This window comes from Stegastes partitus, unplaced genomic scaffold, assembly GCF_000690725.1.
Source record: "Stegastes partitus isolate 25-593 unplaced genomic scaffold, Stegastes_partitus-1.0.2 Scaffold118, whole genome shotgun sequence".
Taxonomy (NCBI): Eukaryota; Metazoa; Chordata; class Actinopteri; family Pomacentridae; genus Stegastes; species Stegastes partitus.
The window spans coordinates 480,597-494,986 of record NW_007577849.1 but is presented as its reverse complement, the minus strand read 5'-3'; the positions used below and the strand labels follow the sequence as shown (position 1 = coordinate 494,986).

Genomic DNA, 14,390 nt, shown 5'->3' with positions numbered 1-14,390 from the left:
ATATATATTTTTTTTCCATGATATGTCACACATTATGTAAGGCATTTTTAATGTACTTCTATTATCAGTTTTAAGGAATTGTATTAGTTGTGCCATTTTCTACAAAATCCTTGAAATGCTTTTGTACAGTAGGGATTTGTAAATTTACACCATCTGACTGTGTGACAGTATTACTTTAGATAGTAGTGCATAGTAATGCTTCATAACATGATGTAAATCTATTACACAGTGAAAATTGAACTGAAGTTTGGCTTTAAGACAGTGTATTACATATCAAACTGCAGTCACAACATCTTTCAGAAAAATTGCAATGGAATATTTTCTCCAGATCACTTGACCTTAGTACCTGCACCAGAGCAATACTTTTAGTACCTTAGTTAAGTGATTTATGAAAGGCTTTTCCACATTTCACCACAATTGTTGGGACAAAAACATCACAGAGAACACCTTTCTCATTCACTTTGCCCTACAGTTTCCAAAATTAAACTGAAATGTCGGTGAATATGAAGACAGATTAATAAGCATCGCCAATCGGGAATATAATCCAGGTGTGGACAAAACATTAGCAGGAGCTGAAATTCAGTTTGTTGCCTCCTTTGTTTGTTTGTTTGTAGGAGTCTTTCGTCTGAGTTTATGGACAACCTGAAGCATCAAACTGCAGCAGGATCCATATTGGCATCTCTAAAGTGAGAGAGTTGCACATTTACACATGTGGAACAACAAAAATAACTTCTTTAAAGACTTAGAATTATAAATGATCCCTGACATGGAGACAGGATTGATCAGGATCTAGTGATAAGTCTCACTGTGTACTTGTCTTAAGCCCAGACAGGTGAGCTGTCACAGTCACAGAGTTACAGTTTATCAGCTGCAGTTAAATCATTTGTTACATAGCAGCCATCCTCAGGTTGAGTCCTGAGCGCCATCACAGCTGTTGGGATATTTTGATTTTACTGTTGGTAAAGTTAGATGATCACCACACATGGACAGAATATTTAGTGTTTAGGAGTCATACATATACTAGGCTAATAGTTTATTGAAATGTCTGATAGATGTGCTATTAGTTTAGTTTAGATCTGTTTCTTTATTGATTAGTGCATTATTATGTATTATATGCCTCTTGATGTTTTGTCCAGTTTCACCAATATGATAAATATTGTGTGTACTCTGGCTCTGTCCATCAATGTGAGAAACATTTATGTAAAAGTGAACTATGACTGTATGACAGAGTGCTGGTAGTTCAATAGACTGATGAAGTGAACAATGTCATGTGTCCCATGTCTAAAAAGGCTTTAGAGCAACATAAACATATTGTTAGTCCATCCATTTTTCATTTAACGATATATGTCAAACTGCTCAGTACATGATTGTTAATAATCATAATTTTATTGCAGTACAGTTAAATGTTAACTGACATCTTCTGATTTAGATCAGGAAATGAAGCTGATCAAAGAATAAGTAAACAAGTAGAGAAATGTTTTTAATCAAAAGCCACAAAAGGGAAATATAACCATGCAGACTTGTGTTAAATTGCCTCTCCTTCCTCCGCCATGTATTCTGCTGTGGCAAAATGTTTGTACCAGTATGGCTTGTGTGTCAGTGTTGTGCTGTCACCAGTCGGTAGTTGTTACATGGTACATTGTTTAGAGAGGTGGGATGAGCTCAAATCACCTAGTTTATTAGATGCCACCTGCATATTGTCAGAGCCCTGGGGGGAGCGTGTATAAATATGTGTGTGTTTTGTGAATCACAGCAAAGATGCACAAAGAACAAAAGGATCCTTTGAGTGCAGAGTTTCAGAGGAAGCTGTCAGACGTGTCCATTCTTCTCTAATCCGGTGTTTGGGATTATCCTGCACTGTTATGGAATGCTGTTTAACACCCACAGACACACACACAATGTGTTGTCACTCACTTCAGACACTCTGTTCACTCAAGTGACAAGCATACCCACTTGTCAAATGGTTTTGAATGTGTGTGTCCTATCTCTTCTCCCTTAAAACTCATAGCCTGGTTGGTTTAAATTACATTTTCTGCCCAGGTATACAAACAAAACTTATTATTGCCTTCCAAACTTACACCAGTATTGTACACTGATCGCCACAACAGTAAACTTGCCTAATATTGTGTTGCTCTGCAATATGCTGCCAAAACAACTCTGACTCCATCAGGTCATGAATACCATAATTTCTACAGGTGTTCTATTGTGTCTGACACCAGGACATTGGCAGTAGGTCTATTGAGTCCTGTGAGTTGCAGGATGGGACGTCTGTGGACTGAAATTATTCCGGTGCATTCCATGGATGCTCGGTAGGATTGAGATCTGGGAAGTTTGGAACCTGTGTCAATACCTTTGGGCTCTTTGTTGTGTTCCTCAAGCTAATCCTGAGCAGTTTTTTGGGTGTAGTGGGCCACATTGTTACACTGTGGGAGGCTGCTGCCATCTGAGATTTCTGCCATGGGGGGTATGCTTGGTCTGCAACAATGTTTAGGTGGATGGCACATGCCAGACTAACAGCCACGTGAATCCCAGGAGCCAAGGTTTCCAAGCAGGATATTGGATTGTAACAAGATGTTAAATGAAAAAGCTTTTGTTTTTACACCACTGTTGCGGTGCAGTCAACACTTCAATCCCTTAAGGGGATGATATTGCAAAAAGACCTATTGCCAAAAAAACAATGATGCTCTTGTAGCCAAAACGATGATTGCAAAACACACACAAAAAAAGAAAAGAAACTGTTGACTGACAAAAAAAAATCTGCTTTTACCATCAGTGTAAATGCATGCAGTTGTTCTGTGGCATCTTGGTGATGGCGACAAGACTGTGGCTCATGACTGAAAAGTGTTGTGGGGTTGTGGAAAACTAAACTATTTGTTTAGCTTGCTCAGCATGGGCCAGGTTTCATTCATTCATGACAGTTTTATACAAAAGTGTACAGAAAGCAGTTGCATTACAAAGTATTTTGGAAGTGTTTTGTAATGAACAAAGTATTTTGTTCATTGTTGTGTAACAGTAACTTTGGCCTTGAATCATTGGATACGTTAAAAACTGAAATTGGAGTCAAGATGGAGATCTGTGTAGGAAAATGTTGAAGGAATAACTCATGGTCTTTGTCATTTTCTAAATTGTGTTGATGCAAATATAGGCACATATAATTAGGAATAAGATAAATCTGAAGTTAAATATAGTCATATGTAAACATCTGCAGTAGTAAGAGGTTATCTGGCTTCAGTCTGGTATCAGCACTGGGTTCTAGGTCACTCTGGAGTCGTAATTTCAATACTATTTGCCTAATCTCAGTACAAGATGGCTGTAGATGATTGCCATTGTATCCGGGAAGTACTGGCTCTTGATGGATGTGGGTCCGAAAAGACTAGCCGATAACACCAACTTATGACGTACATAACCAAGACCACGGTTGTGCTGCAATGTGACGTTGTGCTTTTCTGTTAGTGCACATGTCTGTGTATATCCACGCGGATGCCTTATACTATAGTTGTAAGTGCAGGTCATTAATCTCACTATCAGTGGTGGGGCTGGCAGACTGGAGCTGTGTCTGCTACAATTCAAGGCTTCACTCTAAGAATAAGAACACTTTTCTTCTTATTTTTCAGGCTTTAACATTCTTGTCTGGCAGCTGTGCAAGCATGTTGTGGAACAGAACTGAGAACCTCTTAAGCTACAAATGATCTGGAAAAGCTAGCTCTGGTCGAGCTCTGTAGCTGAAAGGACATAAACCTGCAGCTTCTCAAAACTTTCTGCAGCACATTATGAGGACTTTTTTTTTTTTTTTTTTTATTAGTTGCAAAGGTGTGATTATTCATACGAGCTTGAATGGTTTCAAGTAATTACAAAAGCACAGTTTCTAATTCATTTATGCTATATGTAGTTTGTTTAAAGTTTACATTGTTAACCATAGAATGTTGATTGTAACTGTGCAGGAATATGATTTAATCCTAGCTTAAGTGCATTTGTGCCTGTCGTAGAAGTTTATGTTTGCATGTGTAGGTGAGGCAGAAAGTGTGTGTGTGTATGTTTTGTGCAATTGCCCACATGTGGATACCAGTGTGTGAAACCCCAGGGTTAATGGCATTAGCAGGCTGTGATTGGGGCTGATGGCTTTCTGCCGCCATAATAGCAGCTCTATTAAGTGTTTACTGTGAGCCATTCCACATGTCAGCGGTAGTCAGGGAGCTGGAGGGAGAAGACTGAGGATCTGTAACAGCCAGGATGCTGGGAGGGAGGTGAGATGCAGAGGGGGAGAAAGAAGGATAGAGGGGTCAGCTGGCTGCAGAGGAGAGAGGTCTAGATAAGTCATCACTTAAGCTGTGGTTTGAGGTTTGGTTTACTCTTTTTTTTTTCGAATAAACTTTTCAGGCACTTTGGCTTATTTAGACAGCAAGGAAACCAAATATCAGGACTTGTTTTCAGATGGAGGACTCACTGATATAACACTTCTGTGAAGAAACCCCCATCGTACCAGAGCAAGGCATTTATTTTCTACTAGCTTTGAAAATGCTGTCTTTCAATAGCATTTACAATAAATTTATCTACAGACATTCATAAAATATGACATTTACTTACGTCCATATTCCTACGTGGCTGTCAAAGGACTAGACAGTTCAGGACCTGAAATGTATTTTCTGTCATTGGTATTACAGTGGTGAGACTGCACTTTGTGACCTATACGAAAGTATTCTGAGTCAGCAGGCTGTCTTTGGTTTGTACCAGGGATTTTCCCGCAACCCAGTAGCTTTGGTTGTGCTCTATCTGTGTTCTATCTGACAGGAGCATATGGAAAGGATTAAATATAATACATTTTAAGAGAAAAAAAGAAGTGGCAGCACTACAGCTGAATGCTGAAACCACAGCAGTCTTTCTGTATTAAAGTGGCGGCGTCCTTTCAGAGATGAATCGCAGCTGAGTCAGTTTATTTACTAGTCATCCACAAAATCTCTGAATCTTTTAATATGAGGAATTAGGGCTGAACAATTAACTCAAATATTACAGAAATGCCCTGGGGAACGAACCATATTCCCCAGATGCAAGAGAACAGGTTGTTTGATACACACTGAGACAAACATCCCTTTATTTTTATATTTGTTTAAGTGGGGGAAAAATGCAAAAATTTGCATTCCCACCAAAATCTTAACTCACAGTATAGCTCAAGATCTACCAAAAAAATTCAATATAATATTTTTATGCTGTTTATAGTTACTTAATTGTAATTAGTGCAATCAACTTTTTTGTTGCTGCTCTCTTGTTATATATATAAGCTAAATACTTTGGCTTGTTAGTCTTTATTTTGTATGTAACATTTTACGTCACATTTTATTATTACATTTATAATGACCTGAAACATTAGGCTTCATACAGATATTAAGGTAAATGTTTTCACATTTTATATTACTCTTTTTATGTGGTAACATATTGGGACCATGTTGGAAATAAATATTTCACTTTAACATGTTATATCTTTATTCTTTATTCTTTATTAGAATCCCCATTAGCTCCCACAAAGTGGTTGCTAGTCTTCCTGGGGTCCCAGGGTCAAAATAAAAATGACAATTTACAAAACATTAAAAATACATAATAAATAGCAAACATTTGATTTATAATGCAACCCAGTACAAAGCAGTAAATGGATAACAATAAATACAAGTTGATACAACACCGTAAATAGAACACCAATACAGAGGAAGAATACTCACGTATTCGTAACTGACAAACACAGCAACAAGAACTAACCCAGCATTCAAATTTCAAAACATTTCCGTCAGAATTGTGTCATGTCACAGACACTACACATCCATGTGTTTCTCTGGTCTGTGAACAAAAAACAGCATTTGAACTCTGGTCTCTGAGTTTCTCCCTGTGGATGTCAGAATATAATTCAGGTAAAGGGCTCGGCGGTGGTCGCTGGGGTCGGTATCTGTCTCTGAGCTGCAGTGAAGTGTGGAGTGTGTGATGGGGGTCATCCTGTGGCCATGTGAACAGGAAGGTGCGGGTTCAGTGTGAAGGGCTAAACCTCTGAGCTGTTTATCAGATAGCTAATGAAGCAGAGCAATCCTGAGAGACCCCGAGAGGGAGGAGGGGGAAAAGAGAAGAGGGTAAAAGGTAAAAGAAGGCAGAGAGACACGGCTGGTGTGATGATGGTAGCGTAGCTTAAGAAAAAGATGGAAATGTGGGAATACCTCCAGTGAAACCAGTGCTCTCCCCTTAGCTGTTATCGCTGAACTGGCTGAGAAGAATAAACCCCAGTCTCCCATGATTTCACTTCGCTTTATTCCCTTTATAATAAGTAGAAAAATACACATCATATTATTTATTACATTTCCTGGTTAAAAATCAGCAGAGGCCATATCACTCAGCTCCTGCTGTAAACATTTTCTCTGGCTGCAATAGAAGCAGAGCTGCCTTTCCAACTCCCATCATCACAGCCATCCAGTTTACTACAGGCTACACATTCATCAGTGTGGTTTGCAGGAAAAGGGAATGAGCCTGCTTCATTACAAGTTCAAATAATCAGCCAGTCAGACGATCAAAACAGTATTACAGTGTAGATGTCAGTGTTTGATATTTTACTGTTTCCAGTGATAATTAATTCTGCTCACGTTGAAGACGGAGAGACTAAAATATTTTGAAATGGCAGAACGGGAATGGACTTCTGATGAAATTCTCAGGCCAGATCTAACATCTATGTAGTTGTATTTTTTAAAAGTATAGTGTATTGTGCGTGCTACATTTACATTACATTTTAGCTTTTACAGTACCTTTTATCTTTTGTTTAGGAAGGATGTGCCCTATTTTTTGTTGACATTAGCCAAATAAATGTTCTGTAACTTAATCACTTGAAATTAGACAAGCATTTATTAATTGTTTGTTTGTTCACAATCTGCAAACTCCAGTGAGAGCTATGAAGTTAAAGTTCGGTTGTTAAGTACAATATAATTTACCACATTTGCTGAACTGTTTCTTTGCAATAGCCACAAATACAAAAAACATCTGCCATGTTATCTTTTCTGTGAAGCAATAAATTGACCGACACATATGTAGCATAATTTAATTGTCCTGTCAACTTAATAAGTACAAAATGTGGATGCTGTTGGAAGCGGTATCTGATGGTACTCCGGTTGTGGAAACACTGACGTGCTCCGATAGGTTTGTTCCGCTGTCAGTCATACACCAAGGTGCCATTATTGGCTCGTGTAGTAGTGTGAGAATCTGGTTTGTTCATCAGGGGCCAGAGGGTGAGAGGTGAGAGGTCAGGCTCAGGGGAGTCATCAACATTGAGCGGTCAGGTGACCCTGAACGATCCTGAGATAGGATGGACGCGCCTCCCTGAGGAAGTTCATTCCATCACTGCTGCTGTGTGTTTGTGTGTGTGAGAGCAGCCATGTGCTTAACCACTGACAAAACTGGTCCATACAGTATGTTAGGAAACAGCAGTGTCACAGCACACACTTTAGAGCTAATAAAGGCAGATTTTTTTTTCCAGCAGCAGCAGCAGCAGGAGAAAACATTGACTACTGGATTCATCGGTGTCCCTGAGTACAAGCCATATTATCATAAAATTTCAAACAAATTTCCATGATACCCAAGTTGTTAGCCATGAGGATTTTGGTGATGCCATTGGCTATCCTCTGTTAGATTAAAATCTTGTTTTTATTTACAATAAATAAGAATATCTATTGAGTACAGTATCATTACAGTTCACAAGTTTATCACTGCTCTACTTCTCTGTTCCACATATGAAGGTGGCAGATTGCATTGAAATATAAAGGGAATGTTCATGGGCCCTATTCTTAATAGTTTTTGAACCTCTTGGTTTTTTATCTATTATCACGAGTGGCCCTCTGAACATTAGCATAGTTAAATATATAATTTCTAAATCTTTCGTTACTAATAACCAGATATACATGACATTTTGTGTTACAATCATAAGTCTCATGGCATTTTTCCTCATATTTTATTCATACTAAAATAAACTTTCTGCCAATGTGTGAGGAAAATCCAATAGTCACTTTGCCCCAAAATGTAACAAGAACATTTAAATCTTAGAATGAGTGATTGAAAATTAGCTTTTCTGAGTCAGTCATGTAAACTGCGCTGTCATTTTCGGCTTTCAGCTCTTTGTCTTTAGTCCTGTGCATCTGTGAAAGACACACCTATGAGTTACTACTGCAGAGGGAACACAGCATCTGTTAAATGTGCAGAGGGAGACAGACAGTTTCTGCTTTGTCCAACCTTACCCCATAAATCATCCTGATGTGGCTGTATGGAATACTCACACTCCATTCAATGCTACTAATCCAAGTAGAGCAAATAAACCGTCCTGATTTGCTCCTCAGAGACAGAAACAAAGGCAAAGTGATTAAGTCACCTTAGAAGAGACAGAGGAGGCCAACTCTCCACCTTCCTGCTGTCCTGTCTTGTTTACAACCTTTTGATGGGATAGAGAATATTCAGTATTTAAACTGTGTGTGTAGCTGAAGCACCAGCCTCTGGGGTGGAAAATGAAAAGACAGTCTGGTAGAAAAAGTAGGTTTGGGTCTGTAGCTGAATTTCAACATTTGTGACAACTGTAAAGGTTGTTTTTTGTTTTGTTTTTTTTCAATTAATTGTTTTGTAGCTTGGTGAGGATTAAGCGCTGTGTAGATAATGGATGGATGGACGGATGGATAATTCATCCGTTTAAATTCTATTACAGCAATTTTGAGTGATAGATGGGTGTTGTCATGAAGCAGTCCATGGCCCAGAGACGTTGGCATGACACCACCTGTTGCATTTATCACTTTATTAATTATTAAATCAGTTCATTTAAGCAATTTCTGCCTTCACTTTTCCTTTTTACAATATCTTAAATAGAACTGCTGATCTTAAAAGTACACAAAAATATTTGTATTTTCAAATCGACATTTTTGTGTTGCCAGTTTCAATTCATATAACCACCAGAGGCTGTATAACGAAGGTGTTAAGACAGACATATTGACACAAAGTGTTACACAATAATCTGAGCTCAGCTGCAGTTTTTACAATAGTACAAAGTAGGAAGGATAAGAAATCTGAGTTGTCCATCTGCAGCTATGTTTCATGATTATGGATCATGTGCTCTTGGTTTACATATTCAAATAAAATCAGATCCAGAGGGGTGGACCAGAGTGCTGTGCATGCTATAAGATAGGCAACAACAAACATATGTGCAAAAAAAAAGAGATAAACACATAAAAACTAAAATAAGACCATTTAGCAATCAAAAACTATTTCAAACATGTACACCTTAAGTTTTTTCCTTAAAGGGGAAATACTGAAGAACCATAGAAAGTGTTGACATTTATAACATTTTATAGCAACACACCTCAACTAAATCTAACAGCTGATTATTCTGATTTTTATTTCAACACTTTTTGTAATTTTGTTTTTATAAAACCAAGAATCTGAATCTGTCTGTCCATCCGTCCATCTGTCTGTCCATCCGTCCCTGGCGACTTTCTTCTAATCATGCTGGATGTGCCAGAGGTCAGCAGCTCTGACCTGCTGGCTCCATTTCCCCAGAAATATTATGGAACTACATACAGACGCCCTCGCTGGCTTTATAATATCGTGCTGGCTCCATTAAGGGTCACACACTCTTAGCTTTCACTGGGGTTTGAAGACTAATAATGACGCTGCCTCTGCCATGGAAAAATTGTCAATACAAGTCAGGGTTCAGGCTGTTGGGAGATTTTGTTTCTGGAATTTATCATCTTCTTACCTTTATTTTCAGTTTTTGTGTGTCTTATTGTGTCATTTTCAGCTATTGGACAAAATCAGTTGTGCAGATCTGTTTGTGTGCATGCTTGTGCATTCATGCACATTTTTGTCTGTGCCAGCAGCACAGTGGACCTGTGGGAGTACTCTGTCCTCCTTTCCCACGGTATGCGTCCCATGAGCCCCTGCGGTGACGTCAGGACAGAGGTACGGGCGAATGCCCGGCTAAGAGGTCGCAGGTTCACTTCCTGTCTGTCAGGATTGAGCTGGGCAGGATCCAGCATAGAGCGCTGAACTGTCTTTATGATCTCTCAGTGGTTGACCCTCGTTGTCTCTTTCAGGCTATGTGGCTGATGCTGCAACAGGAGGAGCCAGAGGATTTCGTCATATCGACAGGGGAGGTGCACAGTGTGAGGGAGTTTGTGGAGAAGGCCTTCAAACATGTGGGAAAGACCATCGTGTGAGTGAAACACCCAAGTCAAGTTCATTTTATTCACATAGTCTAAAATCCAAGATTTTCCTGAGAGGCCTAAAAATGTGCCCCGTATGAGACACCACCTATCATTTACCTGGAAAATGAAAGACTCCCCCCATGTTTCACCTCTCAGTCACCTCCCTCTTGTGTCCTGGAAGACACTGACATCTGGTGAAGGGGTGTTTGACTGTTCACAATGTCTGTTGTGTTGTTTCAGGAAAAAAGACAGGTGACATGTTTTGTCTGCATGAGACGTTAAGGAAACAAGCTACACAAGAAATAATCAGTGACGTTGAACCGTTGAACAGGTGTGAGAAAAAATGTGCTTCCTGCTAAAATGAGTTTCTTTCCAGGTGGGAAGGAAAGGATGAGAAGGAGGTTGGTCGTTGCCAGGAGACAGGTGTGATACATGTGAAGGTGGACCCAAAATACTTCCGACCTACTGAAGTGGTAAGTCAGGTTTCTCTCTGTTTCTGTCCATACATGGGTTTTTAACCTGTATCGAATTAATGACATGAATGAGATTTTTCTGCTCGTTAATGTCCATTTTAAGCATTTATATCACCTTAATTAAAGATTGTTTTTAAACAGACAGCATAGACACAAAGAGTCATATGATAAGGAAGAAAATGATGTATTTTCTGTAATTTTCTGCATTAAAATGTTGTTAATGGGGGCATGTAACTATGTTTAAATGAACACAATGCATCTATTCACGCATTATCCAATCACTAGCTTTGGGTTAGCTAAGAGTAGTCATTGTTTTGTCAAACCTGCCCTTGTAGTACAACATAATGTAACGTAGCATACACATTTGGCTATGTTTATGTAATGCTATGCTGTTTTCAGGGTTAGGGTTAGGCAGTTTGAGAAGCATGCTACATTTTTACTGCTCTACACAGTCACACTATCAATTAAAGGCCAAAATAGCATTTGAAGACATTTTTTCCTTGGAAATGAGTTGTAATAAATACAACCATTTCTCAGTGTGTGCTCCTCCCTTGTTGGTCTGAACACCTACTGTCACTGACTGTACTGGATAGACAGCAGCTGGCCTAGTCATGTCCCATCTGTATTTGTGTGTTCTGTTGTTGGAGATATTGCCTTGGGTGAGCTCATAACTGACATTTATATATTTTTCCATCTTAGCTGCAGTCCAAGCTTTTGTTACTTGTCACTCCATTATTGATAACTCTTAGGTTCGTGCTGGTAGTTTGGCATGTGTTAGTCAATTCACTTCAAGTTAGTAGAAAATGATCGGGTTTTTTTGGACAAAAAAATTAGTTTATCTCTGATTATACTTACTTACTTTCTTGCTGTGCAGTTTATCAGAGGAAATTCAGACTATATCATTAAATTGTAGTTACTACTGCAGAATGAAGTTGGTCCATTCCAGTAATGTAATTCATATAGTTGCACATAATTCACGACAAACATCATCAGCATTTCCTGTTCTATATACTTGACCTTACCATGAATGTTGCATGTTTTCTCTGCATGTATCTGATTCCCGGTCATTGTGTCTGGGACCATACACTTATCAGCCATAACGGGTGCAGTTGACAGCCTCAGGCTGCTTATTGTATGCTTTTAAACTGCTGGAAACGAGCCAGTCCACCTCTTTAAGAGTAATGTAAGCTGTATCCTGCCAGTTGATGTTGAATGGGTGAACATATTCAAGCAAGCAACCTTGAAAATGTTCATAGCGAGGGTGTGTTGGATTGAGTCACACTGCTAGTGATGCAAACTCTGCTGAATGAGAAGGTACATTGATAGCCCAGGAGAAAGATATGTGTCACTTTATAAGACTTGTGCATGTATAAGTGTGCCTTTACAGATTTGATCCAAATCAGAAAGTAAGCCACCATGTTACCTCTTCATCTCTGTTTAGGTGTGAAATGTCTCTGGTATTTGGGAGGTCTTTCGTTGCTGTTTCCAAGGGTGTTGGGGCTATTCCCTGTGGATGATATAGTGTTACCCCAGGGTGTTGTGGCTAAGATTAGCCATCAGGGTCTTGGTTTAAAGCGAGAAGCACCCCACTTCTGAGCTTTGGCCTGGTGAGATTAGAGTTGAGATCCAGTTGAGTGATGGCAGAGGATTAGTAAGGAGGCCCTGCTGAATGACTGCTGAGGAAATGGCAGCACTGGTCTCACACCTGGGCCTGTATTCTTTGTGCATGTCGGCTTATTCATTCAAGGTCCTAACCCTGACTCCACACTGAAAACTATATCCCATTTGATCAAGTCAGCCAACAGAGACCTGTCAGTAAACAGTTAGTAGCGTCTTTGTGATATGTCAGCAAATGGGCTGTATCCCTTGTGCTGACACATGATGAGTATGGAATGCACTGCATGAAAATATGTGACTATCTGAAGCGGAAAATACATGAACCTTTGAGTTAGTGAAAGTAACTGTCCATTTACAGGCTTCATTCGCCAGTGAAATCTGTTCAGACAGCTTCAAACAGTTTTGAAGACCAAAACAGAACAATAAGTTTCAGTCAAGAAAAATTAGATACATATCCCATGAAGAAAATAAACTCCTGTACGTTCTGAAACCTACTACTGACACAAACTACTCATGTGCTATGACAATTTTCCTTCCAGATTTGTAAAGTAACATGTCTAGATGCCTTTTTTAAAAAAAAATGAGGTCTTGATTCAGTTCTATGGTGTTGTAGAGGACTGCATTATGATATTTTCTTTCTCCACTTATGTGTATATGCCTTTCAACATGGCCAGGTCATGTTTGCAACGGAGAACTGGTTCTCAAACATTTTTACCTGGTAAAATAAAGATCAAATAAAAATAAATAAAAACAATACGCAAAACTATAAATCATAGAACTAAGTAGACATTCAAAAATCACAACAAAATTGTTGAGCCTGAACTGGTTAATAAGGATAAGTAGTAGAAATGGTTGCAGCCTTGCAGGGAAAAAATATTACATTTCGTTGTCAAGGTATTTCTAACCTAGCCACTTACTGCAGGCTGCAGCCTTTACAGCACACAGACGTGAAGCAGGATTCTTGACTCAACATTAACAATTAAAGTTATATCATCCCAGAGAAGTCTAACAAAGAAACCCTAGAGATGTCCTGTAGATGTTTCTTGTAAGCAAACAAGAAGTCAAGAACTTTGCTGCTTTTTAACTTTATAAAGCAAGGCAATCTATATAGCAAACCAGTGCTACTATATGCCTAATGTTAAAACAACACCGTAGCTATTGCAGATGGATGAAAGCATGAATGCATACTCCTCTGGATGGCAGCTGTATGAAAGTAAGGCCTTGATTATACTCCCATGTTGATGCTCACACAGAGAGCTGTGGACATCACATAAAGGTAGTTGTTGTTATTATGTAACCTAATCTGCTGGAAGGACTCCACTCATGCACAGCAGATGCAGTAGGTGTCTGGTTATTCCACACACACTCCTGTGGACAATGCACTCTATTGCCCGTGTAGCTGAAGTTTACCTCACATGGATGCTGTCAGACCCTTTCCTAGACATGGATGTGGAAAGTAACACTGGATAAACTCTTCTAAGATCTAAGATTATTGTCTTTCAAAAAAGATCAATCAATCACCAATAATTCTATGTGTTTCTGTTTATATCTGCCTGGTTTACTCTGTATCAAATTATTAATTAAGGCAAAGAGGTATTATTTTCATGGGGGCAAAAAATCTAAATATATAACTTTGATACACAGAGAAGAGTTTTTTAGGGGTTAAACCAACGACTGGAGGGGGAACTTAAATCAGTCATTATTCACTTATCAAAATGATTGACTAGACAATGGTCCTATTGTTGGTCCTGAAGTTGGCTTTGCCTTCATGTTTGTGTTTGCATTTGTCTTCCTAAATTGAAAGTATTTTCTAATTGTCCCCACAAAATAATCTACAGTATCTATTTCTGAAGCAGCTCAGAGGGAACAGAGGTTGAAGCATTCAGGGCTAACATGGGGAAGATGGTTAACTTACAGCAGCAGTTTCTCTGCTCTGCTTCATTGTCTCTTTATTTCTATGGTTGGGTTTAAAGAGAATGAAGAGTGTCTAACCTCTGGCCCCTCCAGACAGGAACTGACTGACACTGGGCTCATAGCTCTGCATTGTGATTCACTTCAAGTGGAAATACCTGTCATCAAGTGTGTGTGTGTGTGTGTG

General features: G+C 39.0%; 1 protein-coding gene across 1 annotated transcript in view; it reads left to right on the top strand.

Moving 5' to 3' along the window:
* Window positions 1–14,390, top strand: part of gmds (GDP-mannose 4,6-dehydratase) — a 190,412-nt gene that overhangs the window by 134,746 nt on the left and 41,276 nt on the right. Inside the window, exons 8-9 of the mRNA XM_008278193.1 lie at window positions 10,092–10,210; window positions 10,579–10,675. Of these exons, the coding sequence (XP_008276415.1) occupies window positions 10,092–10,210; window positions 10,579–10,675 (216 nt within the window). The remainder of the gene's footprint in view (window positions 1–10,091; window positions 10,211–10,578; window positions 10,676–14,390) is intronic.